Below are 21,057 nucleotides of genomic sequence, written 5' to 3'. Positions count from 1 at the left end.
AAAACAATCTGCAAACATGTTTAATCATTTCTCCTTCACAGTTACAAAAAGTTTATCTATTGTTCTCATTTGTGAGGAAATGACAGATATTAGCTTTAACATGGTAGTGCATATGTGTGCAATTTTAAAAAGAAACTCATTGATTTGGCATTATATAATTATGAGTTTTAAAAAAAGGATTGTGTTCCGTTATTTTGTCTTTAAGTATAACCATCAATCTGGAAGTAGTAATGTCCTTAAAACGACATCAAAATATTTGCTTTGTGCTAAAGATACTGGAGTACTGACTTGATAATCAGATCAAACTCTTGATGAGAAATGAACACTATAGTTGTCCAAGAAAGCTTTATAGTTATACATTTCACCATTAAATAAATGAACATATGTATTATCAGAAAAAAAATCCATTACTGTCCCCCAAAGTATTATCTCTCGCCATGCAGAACAGTGATGATTAAGTGCCAGCTGTACCTGTAACACTCAAACATCTCAGCAGTGGCCACATCCTCCCCACTGGATATTTTCACACCAGCACACCAGCTCCAAACCAAGCCTCACCTCCAGTGCTGAGTCCGACATGTTGTTCCAAGACAACACTTCGGACAGCTTCCATGATATCTGAGAGAGGCTGGTGCTCAGGAAGAGAAGTGGGACAGTGTGTTAGGGCTCTGTGCCGCCTGCCCTCAATACTGCTTCAGTGGGTCTCCAAAAAGTCTCAAGCAAGCCAACTCATATTGGGCCTCATGAAGCACCACTCTCATTTCAAGTTTAAACAGTTTCTAGATATACTAAATTCATGAGATCACTAAAAGCTATTTTAATCCAACACAAACTTGATGAACATTTGGATTTACTGCAGTCACATACAGATCATGTCAAAACAATTATTGGTAAAGAGTCAAGAACACAGAGACCTCAAATTTTGATTTCAAGTATATGTTTTATTACTTTTTTAATAAAAAGGTGGTTTTATTTGAAATTGTTGTGTTGGCTAAAAACCTCAATACAGCAATAATAATACTAAGCACCACCATCACATAGTCCGTATATGCAAACTAGTTATTTTTTTTACCTCTTCTCACAAAGGTGAGGGGCAATATTTTTGTGAATAAAGTTGCAAATCATAAACAACAGTGTGAGATAAATACAATTGGTACAGATGTGGCTGGGGTCATAACCATATTACTTTGAAGTGAAAACTTTAACACCCAGATGGGCAGGCACTATAGGAATACTTCACCCTCAAATGACCATTTGTACATCAAATCGTCACCAGGTTGAATTCGCAAAGAAAAATTTGTTTTTCTCGCAAGCCTCCAGGGAACGAAGAATCAAAAAAAAATCTTGATGAATTGAAGTCATTAAAGATTACATGAATTACATTCCAAAAGCAAATTATACCAAAAATGTATCAAAAAACTAACACACGTTCTGCAGGATAATCCAAGTTTGTTTGTTTGTGAATTTATTTCTAACCACAAAAAAGAAAGAAAACAACAAAAAAGAAAGAAACAATAAAAAAGAAATAAAGTCTAATTTATCCAGTCGTACGCTCACTATTTCCCATACATATTCATTTTCGCTAAAACCTTATGATTTAAAACTGAAGAGAAAATGAAACTCATCTATACTGTCTTCAGTGCCAAACTCCATTCACAAAAACAGCGATTTGACCTCACTGAAAACATGGAATGAAATGAAAACACAAACTCTGGTCTTCCCCTGCTGTGATCAGTTAGTTTGTTTTAAAGGTTTAGTGAAAATTCACCAAAACCACAATAACACAAACTACGGACTGAAGCAGAGGTAGACAAGCAGCTCCTGTGTTAAGCAAAGTAAAATTACTGCTTAAAATTACTTAAAATTACTGTTTTGCTATTGTTGGCTTCAAATCATCATTCATTTTCTCACTTTTTTGGATTCTTTGTTCAGTGGGCAAGTTTTCTTTATGCATTCAATGTAACAAGGGGTGAGTAATTGATAAACAAGTGAACATTTGGGGTTAAAGATTTCCTATGAGGTACATCCAGTGTAATTCCTGCACCAACAGGCGGCAAACAATATTACAGCAAAATATAAATTTGATTGAAAAGAAATGTATGGAACTTAATTTGATATGTGAAGTATGCAGACTTATATAATTCCATGAATCTACCACGACTATTAAAATAACATTTTACCCTCTATTCTAACTTTCACAAACCACAGACATTGTCAGTGACATTGCCATATGTGGTAAGTCCTGTTCTGAGCACTGACATCACAAACTGATAATATTAAAAATGTAATTATCCTGTTTTTAAAATACTTGTTTCAGCATGTGCTTAATGTTTGAATGAAGACACACTGTGACTCACTATAATCTGCTATCTCTCACCATAATAATGTGGCCCCAGTGCCTCGCTACTGAGTCTTTGAATTTTTAAGATTCAAAAAGTAGTCTTAAAAAGCCCAGATACAATGTAGTCTGAGGCTCTTCCATCAATGAGGCCGGTTCCATCATTGTCGACAAACCAGCAGGGAATATTTTCCCCAGTCTTTACATCCCTGCTGAAGTCTTTCTGCCAGTGTCTGCAGAAGAGAGGGGAAAAACACAATGAGGAGATAAAAATAAGCACTCCTTCACCTTGCATGCATTATGTATGTGTGTTCATGAGGCATGCACACCTGGTCACGTTGAGTATTTGTCCCTTCACATACATAGTGGCATCTAATTTCTCCTGGACCGCACCTGGACGCAGGTCTGTCACCTCAAACCCAACCCCATGGTAGAACTGACCTGGGGAAGAACATCTTTTGATTTATTCAAAATCGTTTGTTGATTCCTAATTCAAAAATTAGAAATCAACAAACGACCCTAAAAGCTACATAACTAAAGCACAAAGATATGAAACTTTCTTGCAGATTTCTACCTAGCAGACCATGAACCGAAGTCGACAAGTGGTGGCTGTCCAGGGTGTAGAAACCCAGGTAATCTTGTTGGTCATGGCGTCTCTTCCAAACCTTTGTGTGTTTAATGACCTCAAATTTAACAGTGTGCTTCAGCGTCACTGTCAGACTGCAGTTCTTAGTCAACCTCAACTCCATACTGCAGGAAAGACAAAAAAAGTTGTGCTTATGAACTAAACTTATGATCATTTGTTTTTTTTGTGATTTACAGGAAGCACGTGGAGCAAAGTGAAATGTATTTGTTGGTTAAGCAATATCACATGAGAGGGAGTGATGGTACACAGTACCACAGCACCACCTCCAGTGACATGACCTGACCATAACGACAAACTATCTACTGAATAAATATGTAAATTATTTTATCATTTAACCCTTTGAAACCTGAGCAGATTGGCTTGTTTCCTTAAAAAAAATACAAAAGCTACGTCCTTTCAATTCCAACCTTGGCCCTGTCCTGCATGCCATCCCTTCTCTCTCACACTTTCATGCAACTGTCCAATCGAGTAAAGGCAAATAGACAGAAAAATAATCTTTACCAAAAAATAATAAAATACATTACTAAAAAAACAAGAAAATTACCTGAAAACTAGTAAAACAAACAAAATGCAAAAAAGAAAGTTAAAAAAACAAAAACAAATGAGACAAACAAGAATTTGAAAAAATGGCTAAACAATTACAGTCACATAATTTTGAATGTTAAAATGCTAATTATAATTATAGGGGTCTTTTCATTTTTTTTTTCCAGCTTTTACATATATTTTTTTTAAATCAACTAATTTATTTTGGAAGAAACTACTTCACTTTGCTCAGGGTTTAAAGTTGAAAACAGCACAAGAAATGATGCCACTCCAGGCTTCAAAGGGTCAAATGTAAAGCTTGTTGTTGACCAATTAGGCCTACTGTAGATAATGTTGACAAAGAAGTGTTACTCACTCAGCGTCTTTGATCGAGGCTGCATCAGACCACAGCAGCTTGAGCTGCTTGTCATTGAGAAAGACTGAGATGTCCCAGGTGCTCACCTCCAGCCTCACCCCCAGCTTCTGGTGGATGATGCCAAAACGGCCAAAGTAGGTGTTGATCTTTCCATCCTCCACAACTTTCTTCTTGCCAATAATTTGTCCATTTACCACAAAGCCTGAAAGTAATGACAGGTTTGAGTTTGTCGTCATTTCTCACATCTCTCACAATAAAGGGACCTGTGCTCTGTTTTCGGAGGCACAGAGTGAGTAAAACTCTCTGCTGACCTGATTTTGGGTCTCTGACCAGGCTGAAAATGGTTCCTGGTTTGTCGTTGATGTTGAAGCACAGAGCGTCATCTCTGTCAGGCAGCTCTATCATGAAATGAGGATCTCCGTCCACTGTACAAGCATCATTAAAGTGCCATGTTGGACAGAAAACATATATGAGTCAAACTCTAGCATAAAAGGCATTTTATTATGATATTTTATTACAATCTGCAGCAACAGCAACACTGCGTAGTTACATAGGTACATAGTGGCATGTTATGAATTACAAATAATCAATACAAGCATTAACCCATGATAAACACATCAGTGTGTTATGCCCAAGAAAAACCTTTCAGGTCAAATTCAGTTGCAGTTTGTCATAAACAATTTTCCAACTCCCTCACATGATTCGATTTCAATTGATTGCCATTAAAAATAAAGTCTGAAATGTACCCGGCGTCCCAGGATGTTAAGTGTTTCACTTCAATTCACATAAAAACAAAAATATAAAACATTTAACCAAACAAAACAACCACACCATAAACGTTACAAATTAGTTCAGCTGTTTGAAAAGTAGATGCAGTGCAACATCCCAGTGTAAAAATGTTGGTATATGTAATGTTAAAAAGAACTTTAACCTCGTCTTTCCAGTACTAAATCACCATGAATATGTCAAAAACTGCTGTGACAAAATAGCATAAAACTGAATACTAAAAATGTCACAAGAGTCATAACATCATATCTGATATTTTATAACTGACTGTAATGACCTTATTTTAGAAAGAAAAATACATAAACATTCATGATTCCTGTATTTGATGAATCTTGGTCTTCTATGCACCAATACAAAAATCTATTGGAGGTTTAATTAAACGTGACAGGAACAATGAAGCATAAATATGATAAACATGACGCAGTAGTTAAAGCACTCTTGTATGAACAGTTTACCATCTGATTGGGTACGAGAACCGCTATCATGGAGACTGCTGCCATGGGAACTGCTGTCATAGTAATCATTTCTGACGGGAGAATTATGTAGACGACTACCATGAGAACTGCCGCCATGAAACGTCCTACCAGAGGCAGAGGAACCTGTTATTAAAAATAATAAAAGCAAACTTCAGTAAAGTTAAGAGGCAACAAGTTTTGTAAAGTATGTCACACACAGTTGCGAAAACAGAAGTTGACGTACCCCTGTGTCTCTCTGCTTTCTGACGCTGGTCTGTGAAACAAGGCAACAGTTAGAAGACACACGACATGTTGGATATCTTTGGCATGTTCTGTAAACACATACTGGTTCTACTGGTTCAGTGGGTTTCTAATATAACAATATGCTATGATTCTGAAACAAAAATAAGAATAATCTTTTTTATGAGTCAGTTAAGCTCATTACTCCTTTTTGTTCTTGGAGATAAAAGAAAAGGAAACAACAACTGCTACGTTGAATATGCATTTACCCTACCCTCAGTCAGTTTATCAGCGATGAGAGGGCTGTCTGGTCCGTCTTCAGTGTCGGGCTTGGTGACAACCATAGAGGTGACAGGGGTGACGAAGCTGTATCGCAGGGACAATTCCAGGGCCTTGGCTGTGGCTTCTTCTTTCTCCTGCTGAGTACCAATGTTGCTGGGAGATTTTTTTAAAAAGAGCTGGTCATTTTAATAATGACACATAACAGACATGTGCAACAAAAGTTTGAGAATTGTTTGAGAATCAGTTATAGTTCATGGACAAGCATGTTTAAAATCCTGGTAAAGGTAGATAAACAGATAAAGGAAAAGTCAGAAGGACAAACCTGGTCTCCAGTAGCTGTTGGATGGTGAGGTAGGCCCACAGACGCTCTGTGAAATCCCCAAAAATGTACTCCTGTCCTGGGTACATTGCATCCAACTTTGCCTCGCTAGCCCTTCCCCGCACCTGGAAGTCCTCCTCAGGCTGGAGAAGACGACGTGGAAATCAATAATATTATTTGACAATAAGACAAAGAGCCTACAGCTGTGCTAGCAGCTTGAAAATTGGTCATCCCTAGCTTTGTACTGGGTTCTGATCGTATAAACCTACATTACAGGAGACTGCTAAGACCTACCTTCACAGTACAAAATTTCAAAATTAAAGTCAGAATATTACAAGAATAAAGTCATAATATTACAAGAATAATATCCTAATATTATAAAAATACAGTTGTAATTTTGAGAAAAGAAATCATAATGTTAAAAAATAAAAATCTCATAATATTACTAAATTGTTGTGATTTTTCAGTGCGCACCATGGTGGTCAAATGATAATCCCAATAGGGTGTAAGAGTAAAGAAGCACCAAGGTATAGGGATTTGATCTTTACTGAGGCCCTAAGATAGTATGGAAAAAGTGCCTCTCAAACTGCTAAAGTAAAAACACTTGGACTACAACAATCCTAAACTGAATTCATTCATAACCACCACTCTAAGCACTCAATATTCAGTAACAGGAACTGAAACAGGAGAAAATTCGCATACTGTCTATTCACCACTATTTCTACATAGTGTTTTATTCATGCTTTGTTAATATATTACTGTAAATTTCTCACCCCCTGGCCAAACACCTCCACCATGAAGTTGTCCAGGTCATTGTCCGTCAGCTGACCGGCCACCACAATCTCTGAGCCATTAAACAACTGGCTGTAGTGGTTTTTGGTCAAGAAACCCACTGCATTGACAGGATAACGCAAGTCCACTTCCAGGAGCAGAGGGCTGGACACCTCTTCATAGAAACCCTGAAACAAAGACAAACCGCAAATCATGCACAGTTTCCAAAATGTCCTAGGAGGTGCAGACAGGTATCCCCAAACTTGCATGAACATTTTTGCCTGCCCTAAAGCAGCATTTCCTTTTACCTTGAGTTGAACAGCTGCATCTGAACCCTCAAAAATTCTGCGGGCAAGCCCTTTGTTTTGTCTGGCCATCACATCCAGGAAAGCATAATCCACATCATTTCCGAATCCAAGACAGAACACAGTCATCCTCCCCCCGACAGCAGTGCGTACATTCTGCTGAATCTGTAGGAGGTTGGACTCCCCTACATGCATACAGGCATACGCGTGTTTTATGTGAATATGCAATGAAAGCCTTTCAGTTCCAACAAGACCTTAACTTCACCTCTAAGATTATTCAAGAGCTTATCAAACTATTGAAAACTTTCAGTTCTTTTGTAAATAAAACTGTTGCATTTACAAATCTGGAGGGAATACAGCACACTCTATACATGTACCAAAAATGAGTCTTAATGCACAGAAAAAAATTCAGTCCTATCTTTCCTGACAAACTGATGTGTCATAAAGAAACCGTTAAGGACTATTTTGTCTATTTTGTTGTCTGCACATCTGTTCCTATATTCAAGAACATGGGGGGAATTTCTTATAATCCATGTTTTAGATTCATGTATGTAAACTGTAAGTGCAACTTGAAAGGTGAGTGGGGGCAGTTGTTCTAGTTTAGACTCGTTTTAAGCCGCTGTACTTAACCTACTACTGATCTTTCACAATAAAATATTATGAATGTTAAATATTATGATCTTCCAAATTAAGACAGCTCACCACTGTTTGGCATCCCATCAGTCAGTAAAATAATAATGTCTGCACTCCTCTCTGGAAGGTTCTTCTTTTCTCTTTCACTCATCAGCATTTTCACAGCCATCAGTACAGCATCATTGATATTGGTGGCTAAAAGACAATAATAAAATGAATTGATTAACATCAACATTTCAAGAGATATATAATTACAGTTCTTCAAGATGTTCTTTAATAATTCAACATTTTGGTGAGCATCATATGACAAGATCCATGCCATTCTCATTTCTGTCCACTAACTTTCTACTTATCCACTACATTATAACATGTAAATGTAAAGTATTCATGATTTGCGGAGATGCACAATAGCAAAAATGTTTTTCTAGTGACTGGGATATTTTCCTCTTACATCCATCATCTTTTAGTTTCCTGACGAAGGTGATGGCTTTATTCACATTTCCCTTTGTCGCTTTGGTAAGAGAGTCCTTCCAGGTTTGAATCCTATGATCAAACTGAATGAGAGCAAAGTGGTCCTCTTCATGGAGGTCTTTCAGAATGGCGGCCAGAGCATCTCGGGTCTGCAAAGGTCCCCAAATCCACATGTGAAGATGTGCATACAGTGATGCATACAGTACGGAGCTTAGATACACACAAAGGATTTTACCTGTGCAATCTTTCTTCCACTCATTGATCCACTTGTGTCAATCACAAACACAACATTCTTTGGGACTCTGGCCAGGTCAGGTGGAGCAAAAAAGTGCACAAAGTATCCCTTTACAATCTGAAGGGAAACACAATGTTTGATTAAGACTAATATGGAAATATAACACAAGTGTACAAATGTATGCTTACCTTCAAATGGCTAGGGGAGTGATAGTAAGATCAGAAGTAAAATACTTTTTTTCAGCTTAAGGTTTATTTAACAGTGCTCTAAGCTATTTTCAAGCGACCCAGCTCCCAAAGAAAATGTTGGCATTGTGCATTTCTGCAAATGATGGGTACATTATATGATTATGTAGCAGATACGTTGAAACGTTATGTTCCAAAAATGACAGGGTTAATGTATGATTAGGTTTAGGCCAGTCATTAGAAATAACTGATGGGGGGACAAAATGTTCCTAATCGGGCCCCTCATTATACCGACTCCAGCACCAAAAGTGGAGCATTGACCACTGCATGGGCTGCCCTGAGCCTTGAGTCTGGGGTCATCTGTACACTTTGACCCTGGCAGTGAGCCTGGGGACACTTTCAAAAATGTTTAAAATACCCCATTTGAGGGGCACCATCAAGGCCAGGAAAGCAGCAATGTCTCAGAAAAACAAACACACAAACAAAAAAGGCTTTTGGGTAACTATCCCCTCCAGAAAAGCAGTGATGTCCCAGCAAAAAACAGCTACTGTTTGTTGGGCCTGCAAAATGCTGGAGACACAGCAACAACTTGTTAAATCACAACCAGTTTTGCTGTGTGTTTTTGTTGGCCTCGTGCACTGCACATCTATATATTACTTTAGAAACGTTGTTGTGATACGTATGAAACATACAAATGTAATGTATTTGCGGTTTGCAGCAACGTACAATGTCAACAGTTTCTGCAGTTTAACTGTATGAGCGGGGAATGAATATGGAAAGAGGCAGCGCTCCAGCAGGTGAATGTCATGATATTGTGCTTTAGATAATGTAAGTGAGTCTTATGTGTTTCTGCAAAGTCTTTGTTGGCTGCTGACCTGAACTTCCCCGATGCTCTGTTCTCGTTTCACATCGTACTTGATGATGAAATCACCATCAATTATAGTGCTTTCACATCCTGGACATTTTCTCTGTTGCTCCAGTGTTGGTGAGAAGGAGATCTGTGCCTGAGAGACAAAGACATTAATTTCAACTGTGATTATTGGACACATAATTTCTGCATTAAAAAAATCACTATTAGGGTTTTAAAAGTCTATAACAAGAGGGATAGAAATCTTTTAACACTTTACCTTTGTGTCTGTGACAGTTTTCTCCACCAGGGGAAGCAGCTCATTGGAGAGGAAAGTTGCAGTGGCATCAACAAATGCAATGCCCTGAGGCTCATAGATAAGTGCCACAATCTGTTTACAGACAGACAGACAGACAGACAGACAGACAGACAGACACACACACACACACAGACACACACACACACACACACACACACACACACACACACACACACACGCAAACACTAAAACTGAGGCAAATCGAGTGGGAAATCATTGTGACATAAACATCAACAGTGGTTCTTGAAGGACTAACTGAAACCATTATATCACATTTGTAGCCAATGTATTTACCAAATATGCCAAACTTATTGCATGTTCTCTGCTTCACACACAATTTAGATTTATTTTTGCAAACCTGTAAACATGGTGTCTGTATTGCTAACCCTTGCCATTCCATGTTGATACATGTGCTGTGCAGACCAAACAACATCGCGTGATATGGATGATGTCTTACGGCCAGACACACAGAGAGGATTTGACTTAGCCTATTTTTTCCGTTCTTTTTCTTGAAAAACAAATGTTTTTGATTTACTCTGCTGCTTTTTTATTTTATTTATTTGAAAACTTGATAAATAAAACCTTTTCCCCCTTATTCAAATTTATATAGTGTTTTGTTAGATTAAACATTCATACCATACACATTCAGATTCCTGTGTTTGTGTGTTTACTACATATATGACAACTTTATTGCAAATAGTTATGGCCTGCACATAGAACAAGCAAAATGTGTGTGTTTTTTTAATACCATTTGTTAGTTCGTAAGGACATGTTTTGCTTATTCAGTGGATGGTTTATATGTATTGTCTTGACACAAAACAGAGTTTGAAGAGTTTTGCACAAATGGCTTTTGCAAGAGATGGGTGCTTGTTTGGTTTAAGGTTTTGTACTTAGTGTGACAATTTAGCAAAACTAGCCTTTACTGTATGTATATTTACGGTATATTGTGTAGGCATATGCGTGTATGTGTGTGTCTAAGAGCCTTTGGAGTACAGGGGTGGGTTTTCTGTAGCTTCCATTTCAGTTGGGTGTTTTTTTGCTTTTATTTCAGTTTTATTTAGTTTGATTTGATTTGAATAGATTTTTCACTATCGACCTTCTTGCATCTATATTAACTGTTATCTATTTTTGTTTTGAGTCTATAAAGTCAGCATGTTAAAATGTATGTGTTAAAATGAATAAAATTTAAACAAAAAATAGCCTTTAGTTTCAAAGATAGCACCTAAGCAATCAGAAAAAAATCCAGAAATATTAATACAAATTCCTCAAACTTTGAATTCCTAACAAGAAGTTTTTCAGCTGCTTCTGACCAGTGTGTCATTATTAAGAAAAATCAAAGAAGAGAGAGTTTGTCCAACCTGAAACTCCTGCACTGGTTGTTGGGGTGTAACTCGGGTTAGAATCTCGTACTGGCCCAGTTTCCTCTGAAGGAGCTCCTCGTAGGTCAAAATAAAAGTCACACTGCTGTTGGCTGCAATGTTGACAGACACAGAAAACTTCTCCATCTTCCTTCCAGAAGCTCTAAAATGATGGGCATGTATATGTTAATATGCTGTTGCGCAGGCAGGCGTCAATGCATACTGCAACATTTTCCAGTCCAACATACTTGACCAGTCCAGCAGTCTGTCCTGAGGAAACAGCCTTCTCATACTGTTTCTTGGCTTTTTCCTTCTCCTTCACCTCCCCAACATACATCTGACCATCAATTTCCCTGTGAGGCACAAAGACATGTGTCAAAGGTCAAAAAAATCATGAGTCTGTGCTTACTGTGCTAACTGAGTTTCAACTGACATGCTGAAGTTAGTGATGAAGGCGGTCTTGGGCAGCTCCACTTCAAAGAAGATTTCCTGCGAGAAGTTTGCTTTATTCAGAGCCTTGGAGGTCATGACGGTGTGCGCGAAACGAGACATCACAGTGCAGTCAATTTTCACACTGTGGACCTCCACCATCTGAAAGAACAGAAAGCAGCATTCTCTTAAAAGGTCTCTTATATTTTCTCTTACCAGAAAGTTAAAGAAAGAAAGAGAAAATCTCAGAGAAGTTAGCCCCAGATGCACCAAACACTCTTAACCATCCAAATTTGCTCTTACGCAGGTGTGCTAAATGCTGAATCCCACTTGATCATAGTCACCTATTAGCAAAGGTAACGCTCCCTTAACACTATACAATGGCAGTCATAGTGATGTGTGCAAAGTTGTAGACGCAGATCTCTACGTCTACATGTGCAAAAACTCCCCTAACTATAACACATAGTTAAATTCACATCCTGTTAAATAAACTTAAACAAAGTGACTGTGATATTAGGGAAATGTCTTGAAGTATTAAAATAAAAGTATGCATGCAAAAACGTTTAAATATAGCTGATAATTAAAAAATAATTAAAATAACTAAGAGGAAAAGCAGCAAGTCCTCATACATACAGTACATAAGAGAAGCTTGAGCCATGAAATGTTTCATGCATGAAAAATAATAATAAATGCCATCTCATTTTTATAATGAATCAACTAATTGTTTTACCTGCACTTGTATAATCCCAGGTACTTTTTGTAAAGTGGTGATCTAATAATAGTAATGGAGTAAAAAGTACAATATTTCCCTCTGAAGTGTAAAGGAGTACAAGTGGAAGGTGGCATGGACTTTAATAAATACATAAGTAATGTAAAAGTTCCCCAGATATGTGCTTAAGTACTGTATTTGAGTAAATGTACTTAGTTACATTCCACCACTGGTCGGCAGAGAGAATCACAGTAACTGAAACTGCAGTTGGGATCAGTGCACTTAGCCCTTAAATTTAATAATGCAGTAATATATAATTACTCTGAAACATCATCGAAACTTCATAAAATGATATTCACACATTTTCTCAAATGTTAATCAAATGCAATTTTTCCTTGTGCTGGGCAACAATTTGCGGCCTGTGAAAACAAGATGTTTGTCTCTTATCTTGATAGTGCTCTCGACCACTCATAAATGTTCTCTTACTTAAGAGCAAAAACAAGAAAACATTGGTGAATACCAAAAGTCAGTGGGTACTAACAAAATAAGACAAAATCGTTGATAACGAGCAAGATTAATCTGTTGGTATAACATTTTTTGAGCGAGGCCCAAAGTGTCACTTCTGCCTCTAGTCACATTTTCGCTTTCACATTTGATGTAATTCTCTACTTGTCCAGCAGATGCCCTCAGACTTTTTCCCACCTTCCTGTATCTGTCCTGCAGTAACCTCTTTCCCTCTTCTCAGTATTTAACCCTTTAAACTCTCTCAGCATCATTTTCTTGTGCGTCATTCAGACATTTTTTACAATAATCTAAACCTTTCAAACATGAAAATGCAAATTTGATTTGATTTATTTTAAAAACGTGGGGAAAAAAAGAAAATCAGCAAATGCCTCACAAACTGGAAAAAAACTAAACAACAAAACAATTAGATATTTAAAATAAGGTTACAGTAAAATATATATTATTATTTATCAATATTGATTATTTTATTTGAGCACATCTTTCGGGTTGTTTCTTTTTCTTTGTTTGTTTGTTTGCTTATTTTCAGGTAATATTCCTGTAACTTCATACTATTTTCTAGCAATTTTTTTTGGGTCAACTCTTGCTAAGTCACTCATTGCCTTCTTTCCATATTTTTGAAAGAAATCAAGCCAATTTGCTCAGGTTTAAAAGGGTTAAATAAGGGTCCACCAGACACAGGAATGGAAAATATAAACAGAAAAGGGTTTGAGGTAACAGTATATGCTCCAAAGCATTTGCACAAAGTAACAAAGTAACACTGTGACTGCAACAGTCTGACAGGGAATAGATCTGTTAAGACTTGCCACTCATACCAGTGAGCCTTTGTGTTTTTATTATTCCCAGAAAATTACAGAAACTGTTACAAAACCTTCCAGTTTGCCTGGTTTATCTGTATTTGAGGTCTCCTCCCCTTGTTGCTCAAAATCCACCAGGTGTGGCACAGAGAAAGGAAAATTTTGCTTTTTGAGTTATAAACTTTGTAAAATGCATCAACAAATTATTACCAATAAAAATCCAAAATATCATCGTATAGCAAGACCAGTAGCCAAGAGAACCGGCAGCTTACTGTTATCCCTCTTCTTTTTTTTTGTTTGGATCAGAAGTCATGAGAAATGTCCCCAAATTATTCATGTCAAAGAACCAAGAGAGGTCACCGTTATATAAACATGATGCAAGATGCAAGAGAAAGGGAATAAAATACAGATGGACAAATGACTTCCAGTATGTTTACTGTCTCCAGCAAAGCAGAGAGAAGAAATACATGCAAATGGACACCGCAGGGGGAAGAGCGGAACAAGCAACATCTGGAAACAATGAGTTTTATAGAAAATATGGACTTCATTTTGCAAACAGTAACAATACCACTACTGTGAGATAGAAGCTACCAGTAATCTTGACCATGACCTCATGTATATTTAATTACAACATCCAGGTTCCACAATCAATTTCCCAATAATACCCAATAAATATAAATGCCTTGTTGTTAGAAAAGGGCATGTCTCTGTTTTGATTTTAGAATTTTATATCTGTATCAAAAAAAAACAACATTTACTTACATTTGCAGAATTTATGCTTCTTTTCTGTAGGAGAAAAGGAGACATACATATGTGGTTTATTTAACAACCAAAATTGTCAACTTGGGTTTTGTAGCAGGGTGAATGAACACACAAACACAACCTACAGTCTCTTAAGTATTTTAAGTTGAGTACCTTTATAGACCGCGGGCCCACAGCTTCTTCAGTGTCCTGGAAAACAACATGACTGCATGGTTAATGAGAAATGAGATTATAGAGAGGATGTGCACACAACAAATGAATATTTGCCATCACCGGAGGGAAACTTCACCCACAGAATGACAATTTGTACATCAGTTAATCACCCCGTGTCATCTTAATCATGAAGAAAACACCCTTTTTTCTTGCATGCCCCTGCAGTGAACAAAGAATCCCAAGAAGGCAAACATTCTTCATGAACTGACGTAAATGGGGACCATGTTTAACAAAAGCAAAAGCTGAACTAGAGTTCACTAAAGAAATTAAGGATCCAGTGTGTAGGGATATGGAGGTATCTATTTGCAAATTGTATACCACATTCATAACTATGTTTTCATTATTTTTTAATTGCCCAAAAATAGAAATTGTGTTTTTGTCACCATAAAATGAGCTGTTTGAGTGGGTACTCTTTCAGGGAGTCAGCCATGTTGTTCTCCGGTAGCCCAAAATGGACAAACCAAATAACGGCTTTAGATAACGGCTAATCGTGTTTTCACATTTTCACACTGACCACTGCACTTCTCCAGGACTCTTGGCACACCAGAGAAGTTTTAATTGTGCAGCCTCGCGCTTACAGGCCACTAAATCATACGCATTGGACCTGTAAGATGTGTCCTTCCGTGTCGAGGCTTCGAAGCGTGTGTCAAGTAATTTATGAAGATTTTTGTGAAGCGCGACTCAAGGCTTGTATCGATGACGTATGAAGACTTGGGAGCCAGCTGTACCACATGACTGATTCATGAAATGGTTCGTTGGTTCAGCATGCGATACAAAATACAAGGGGCAACGAAACGCAACGGACCTTCACTGTCCCCTCACATTTTGTTGACTTGGGACTTTATTGTGCGTTTCTCTGCTATCGATTCAAGCTTATTAATGAGTATATTATTGGTTTATTGGCATTATCATTTAAGCACATTCAATTCAAATTCACAGCATTCAAATCATGCTTCATGCACCAAAGCCATGGTGTCATTATAATCACTTTGCCTGTTTTACTTTTATTGTCCACTTGATGGCACAGTAGAGCAAATGAAGCACCGTGAAGCTTCGGCCCATGAGTGAACCAATTGGATGGAAAGCTTCAATGCTTCATGAAACTTCATCTCGCCATCACTACTGCTCAGCCACGCTCGGGGTGCGGAAGTACTTTAGATTGTAGATTGCTACATTTTAGTGAAAATTAATGTGTTTGGGAAGTGTCGTTGTTTCCTAAGCAGCAATGATGTGTAGACGATGAAGAAACCTCCGCTGACACCGACTTAGTTGCATAAGAATCAATTTATTACAACAAAGTTCAGCATCCACCAGGCACCATGGTCTGCCTGGGAGAAGATTCGGGACCAATGTGAATCTCTCTCTCTTACAGCTCATGCATGTCTCTTATATAGGTACAAGCATCTACACATCTATCAGTAAACATTCCTTCACCCATTGTGTTCAACCACAAAAACCCCAAGAGGACACATTCCATGTAATTTAAGCCAAGTGTCCGTACATCAGACATCAGACCCCAAGGCCTAACCATCCCTTAACCTTTGATCTCAAGATAAGACACATATAAACAGAGCATAATACACCTCAGAAGAACTGGGCATTCAACTAGATAATGAGACTGATTATGCTGCACGAGTTGTGTGCGAGTTTATAAAAAAAAGATTTTTAAATTTTTTTTTTTGTAGTGAAACGCAGGCCTCCATTACTTCAATTCATGAGGACAGTTTGCCTGTTTCGAATTCCTAGTTCATCATTGAGGCATGCAAGACAAAAGTTTTCTTCACAAATTCAGCATAAAACACAGAGAGTAACTACTATAACTACTAATATGCAAATAGTCATTTAGACCATGCAATAAACCGGCAAATTCATTATTAATGCTCAGTGCACAGGGGCCTTTAGTGACAGGACTGAGGACTTGAACTTGCCTTTGACTTGGCTGCTGTAAAAATCTATAATATATATAACATATTTATAACATAATAACTATGTTTTCATCAGTGTATTATCACCCCAGAATAAGAACTGTTGTGTTTTTGTTACTTTAGAACGAGCTGTTTCTATATACCTATAGAGCAGATCCTTGTCAACAGAGATCACAAAGTCGCACTGCCAAGTTTCAACAGTAGCCCCAAACGGACAAATAAAACACTGGCTCTGAAAAGGGCCTTTGCTATTTTTGCTTTTTTTTTTTTTTTTTTGCATCTGCCACAGTGATTGGTGGCCTACCTCTGGTGCAACAGCTTTGGAAAAAGGCTGATTTTTTTTTTATTTTTTTATTTTTTTAACGTGAAACTAGTTTATTCAGTGTTTTTAACAGCTACAAGAAATGGGTCTTTTAATTTATTTATTTTTTATCTTTTGGAGAGAAAGACACCTCTGCAGACAATTTGGCTCCCAAGAAATAAACTCCCAAACTTCTGGATCCTAAATTATCAGAGAAAAACATTGTGTACAGATTAGTAGGTGTTGGGCTTTTGGCCCATCTGTGACATGCCATACTTGTAAGAGAAATACTGATTTGTAACATGAAACTACAGTGTTTTTTTTTTTGTTTTTTTTTACCTGTTTCCATCAACTAGTCCATTTTTTTTTTTTTTTGGAGAAGAAGAGATCTGTGTGGATAATTCAGCTTGCACAAATAAATCTCCTAAATAATGAACACTGGAGGAACTCTGACCAGAAGTTTCAGCTGGTTAGCAATCCTCACCGCAAGATGCCACTCAAACCCCTTCAATCCTACACACTGGACCATTAAGTCGACAAATTAAAAAAAAATTTAAAAAAAGGGAATAGGACAGTGATTAGCCGGTGTAGTATCGATGTGTGTTCCTGTCAAATAGTGTTTCCCCCCTGTTAATGCATAGCACCCCCCAGGTGGTTATGGTTAGGGCTAGGATTTGAGTTGGGAAACACATATTGAAGGGGAAACAGTCTTTGACACAATACCAGTCTTGCATAGCTGCACACCCTGAATTATTAGAACTTGTTTTCAGACAAGTTAAAATCATCAGCACTTGAAAAAAATGCCCACATTCCACCAAAAACCAAAAGATTGGCTTAGAAATGTGAGATATATCCCTACATAGCTGTTTTTAGCAGTTGTCAACTGCATTTCTTTCGGCTGACAATGCTTTGGTGTTTTAGAAAGAACTATCTCACACTGCTTTGGCCTCTTTTTAAATTACATTTTCTATGGGGCTCTTTTGTTTTTTTCCACAGCCTTGGTATTGGTGCTCTCTGAACTGATATTCTTTTATTCCCTTCCCAGGAAACCACTGTTGCTGTGCTGATGCCAGACATGCAAAGCACGCCACTTCCTGTATGCCTGAGGATTTATCATGGGAGAGATCAACTTTTACAACGTTAGATACAGACTCTTTTAAACAGTGTATGGAGTGTGAGCTAACCACAGGAAATAAACAAACAGGCGTTTGTTTGCATGCAAAATGCTGCACATGTAGTTTATTTTAAATACCTGCATCACTGCATCTCCGCGAGACACGACGAGAGCTCCCTGGACCTGAGTTGGAGGACAGATGCGGACACAAATCCACAGCAGCAGGACTCTCCAGATCACAGGCATGATTGGGAAACAGAAGAGCCTCTGCGCCGCCATGGCTAAAAACAAGTGTGGAGGGGACTGTGAGGCATGTGGGGATCAAGTCTTCCCATACCAGTATTACTCCACCCACACTCTGCGCTGCAAGAGGAGGGACACAATAACTGGATGTTTGTGTGAGTCAGTGTGCGTGGTTTCCCGAACATAAATTGCCCCTCGAAGATGTTTTGAGCCCTCATTTCCGACTTTAAGGCAGAGGCTGCCAGGAAGGCGCTCCCCGCCCCCAACAATGTGACCAATCACAGCAACGCAGCCCCAGCTCCTGACCAATCACAGCAACCCCCGCAGTCCAATTCAAACTTCTTCAGCAAGCCACTGACAGACCTGGAGTTCACACCTGTAGCCTATATTTGAAGATATGAATGAAGTACTGTTTATCTAAGCATTCTTTGCCGCAAAACATAATCTATGTTTAATGGCTAATGAAACAGAGCAAGGGTTTACTTTATGGTAGAACTCATTTACATTTCATATAAGGATGGACGACCTGCCCCCACCTACACCCACTATGCTTAAGTGAGGCTAAAATTTCCAAGAGGCTCTGCCATCAAAACACCCATCAGACCAATGGCAATGAGCTTCATTGAGTGCAAGTGCATGGATTGGCTGGCCCAGCTGTCAATCATGACAGAAAATCCCCTTTTTGTAAAATTTAATAATTCATTAAAACAGAACTTATCATAAAAACAGTCACTAAAACAAACATCTGGGTGATGAGTACTACTTTCAGTGCTAGAAACCGTCTTTGGGAAAGTTTTATTTGGCATGTAGGCTACTTTGAGTTCTTAATTTTGCCATGTTCCATTCACTAACATGGAAAGATGGGCTTTATAACCTATTTGGCAGCATGGATCTATTATAAATCAATCAAATTTGGCAGTCAGACACCGATCGAGATTGAAAAGCTAGGTCTACACCTTTGGGGAGATGTCATGTTGTCCATCTTTATATATAGTCTATGGTCGGCACCACCAGTTCTTTAGGCCAATCAGCGTCCTCGCGACTTCCAGACGGCTTTGAAGAGGCTCTGGACCACCATTTGGCGTCTCAGGAGGGGGAAGCGGTGCTCTGTCAATACTGTGTATGGTGGGGACCTGGCGCTGCTGACCTCAACTCGGGACGTTGTAGATCGGTGGAAAAATACTTCGAAGACCTCCTCAATCTCACCGACATGCCTTCCGGTGAGGTAGCAGGGCCTGGGGATTTGGGGGTGGGCATATGGAGTTTCGGACCGCCTGATACGGGCTTCACTGTATGACCGGTGCCAGAGCACCGCATTGCCGCCAGTACGTTGGACTCGTTTCCGGTGAGGGTTGCACTCCGCCAGGGCTGCCCTTTGTCACTGATTCTGTTAATAACGTTTATGGACAGAATTTCTAGGCCGATCTGTTGTGGTGAAGAGGGAGCTGAGCCAAAAGACAAAGCTCTCGATTTACCGGTCGATCTTCGTTCCTACCTTCACCTATGGTCATGAGCTTTGGGTAGTGACCGAAAGAACAAGATCACAGGTACAAGCGGCCGAAATGAGCCTGCTCTGTAGGGTGGCTGGGCTCTCCCTTAGAGATAGAGTGAGAAGCTTGGAGTAGAGCTGCTGCACCTCAGCGTTGAGAAGAGCCAGATGAGGTGGCTCGGGCATCTAATTAGGATGCCTCCTGGACGCCTCCCTGGTGAGGTGTTCAGGGCATGTCCCACTGGTAGGAGGCCCTGGGGTAGACCCAGGAAATGCTGGAGAGACTATGTCTCTCGGCTGGCCTGGGAACGCCTCGGGATCCCCCAGGAAGACCTGGACGAAGTGGCCGGGGAGAGGGAAGTCTGGGCTTCCCTGCTTAGGCTGCTGCCCCCGCAACCCGACTTCGGATAAGCGGAAGAAAATGGATGGATGGATGGATTTTAATCTAACGTTCAAAGAACGTTTTAAGAATGTTTATCATTTAAAAAAATGCTCCTTTAAGGTTAAATGCTGACTAAGACATAACATTATTACTGCAACATCCTGAGGATATTTTGGTGATGTTGAGAGGTGACAGATCATAGAATGTTCCCACAATGTTACAAGAGAACTAAGGAAGATTTGCAACGCAACATTCAGAACATGTTATTAAGGACTGAGATTACAGACCATTTTTTTATGAAAATGCAATGTAATGTTATATGTTAACAACAATAAAAAAACAAAAAAAATTAACACTTTTTGATGTTTATAGAGAATGTTACCTGAACTTTAAGAATAATGTTCTGGGAACTAAAAGAAAGCCTGCTGCTGAAAACATTTCTAAAACATTGCATTGGTTGCATTGTACCATGCTCAAATGTTTTTTGTATTTTACATTACAAAAGGGTATCTAGACATGGGAGCTCCTTCCAGCCAGCCGCTGCCTTGAAGTCAACGGTAAGGGCTCAAAAGACCATAGAGCTAATTTGGGATGTGTGGGAAGATTTCTGTAAGGACAATTGCTTTAGTCCAATCATGACTTGTTTGCCCAGTGGTTGATGTCAGCTTGTCTATGTTTGTGTGTGTGTGTGTGTTTACTACATATGCTTTAAGGTCAGATAAATCATGCTGAGATGTGAATGTGAAAGTGTTTATCACCAATTATGTTATTCCTTACATAACTGATATTTTCTGGAAAATAGAACAACAATTAGAGTCATTTTGGGACACAGAGTACTTTTTTTGTTTGACCATGGAGAAATGTTTCAAGAATTTTTCACCACTGAGGTCAAATTTGGTTGGTATCATGTAGCTCTGAAGTCCCACGTGATACCACATTTTCAGACTCATACCTGCATCACTCTACATTTCAATGTCAAACATGTCTCTTTAGAAAAAGGAGGAAAACCCAAAGCAACGGCTTGAAAAACATTAACTAATCAGTATTTTCTGTCGTACAATGAAACACTGAAATGAAATAATA

General features: G+C 38.6%; 1 protein-coding gene across 2 annotated transcripts; it reads right to left on the bottom strand.

Moving 5' to 3' along the window:
- Positions 1–920: 920 nt before the first annotated feature.
- Positions 921–20,930, bottom strand: LOC121954972 (inter-alpha-trypsin inhibitor heavy chain H3-like). 2 transcript variants are annotated; one of them, XM_042502747.1, is made up of 22 exons: positions 20,927–20,930; positions 14,461–14,496; positions 14,308–14,331; positions 11,522–11,679; positions 11,337–11,441; positions 11,089–11,251; positions 9,692–9,802; positions 9,440–9,568; positions 8,380–8,496; positions 8,125–8,293; positions 7,743–7,868; positions 7,044–7,225; positions 6,738–6,923; positions 5,968–6,107; positions 5,638–5,798; positions 5,368–5,397; positions 5,124–5,267; positions 4,194–4,307; positions 3,883–4,084; positions 2,913–3,088; positions 2,668–2,779; positions 921–2,571 (listed from the first exon to the last, which is right to left on the bottom strand). In XM_042502747.1, the coding sequence occupies exons 4-22, from the start codon at positions 11,677–11,679 to the stop codon at positions 2,430–2,432; spliced, it is 2,667 nt and encodes an 888-aa protein (XP_042358681.1). In that variant the 5' UTR covers positions 14,308–14,331; positions 14,461–14,496; positions 20,927–20,930; the 3' UTR covers positions 921–2,429. The 2 variants fall into 2 exon arrangements, with proteins under 2 accessions (XP_042358681.1, XP_042358672.1); XM_042502738.1 differs by lacking the exon at positions 20,927–20,930 and adding an exon at positions 17,999–18,413.
- Positions 20,931–21,057: the final 127 nt, after the last annotated feature.

This window comes from Plectropomus leopardus, chromosome 2 (genome assembly GCF_008729295.1).
Source record: "Plectropomus leopardus isolate mb chromosome 2, YSFRI_Pleo_2.0, whole genome shotgun sequence".
Taxonomy (NCBI): domain Eukaryota; kingdom Metazoa; phylum Chordata; class Actinopteri; order Perciformes; family Serranidae; genus Plectropomus; species Plectropomus leopardus.
Note: the sequence above shows the minus strand (reverse complement) of the source record. Positions and strands in the feature narration are given on the sequence as shown.

Excerpts from the sequence above, each read along its gene's own strand:
- LOC121954972 (XM_042502738.1), bottom strand. The coding sequence starts at position 18,139 with ATGGCGGCGCAGAGGCTCTTCTGTTTCCCAATCATGCCTGTGATCTGG. Across the intron at positions 11,252-11,336 it reads CAGACTGCTGGACTGGTCAA|AGCTTCTGGAAGGAAGATGG; the intron begins GTATGTTGGACT and ends CCATCATTTTAG. Across the intron at positions 5,398-5,637 it reads CGCTGATAAACTGACTGAGG|ACCAGCGTCAGAAAGCAGAG; the intron begins GTAGGGTAAATG and ends CTTGTTTCACAG.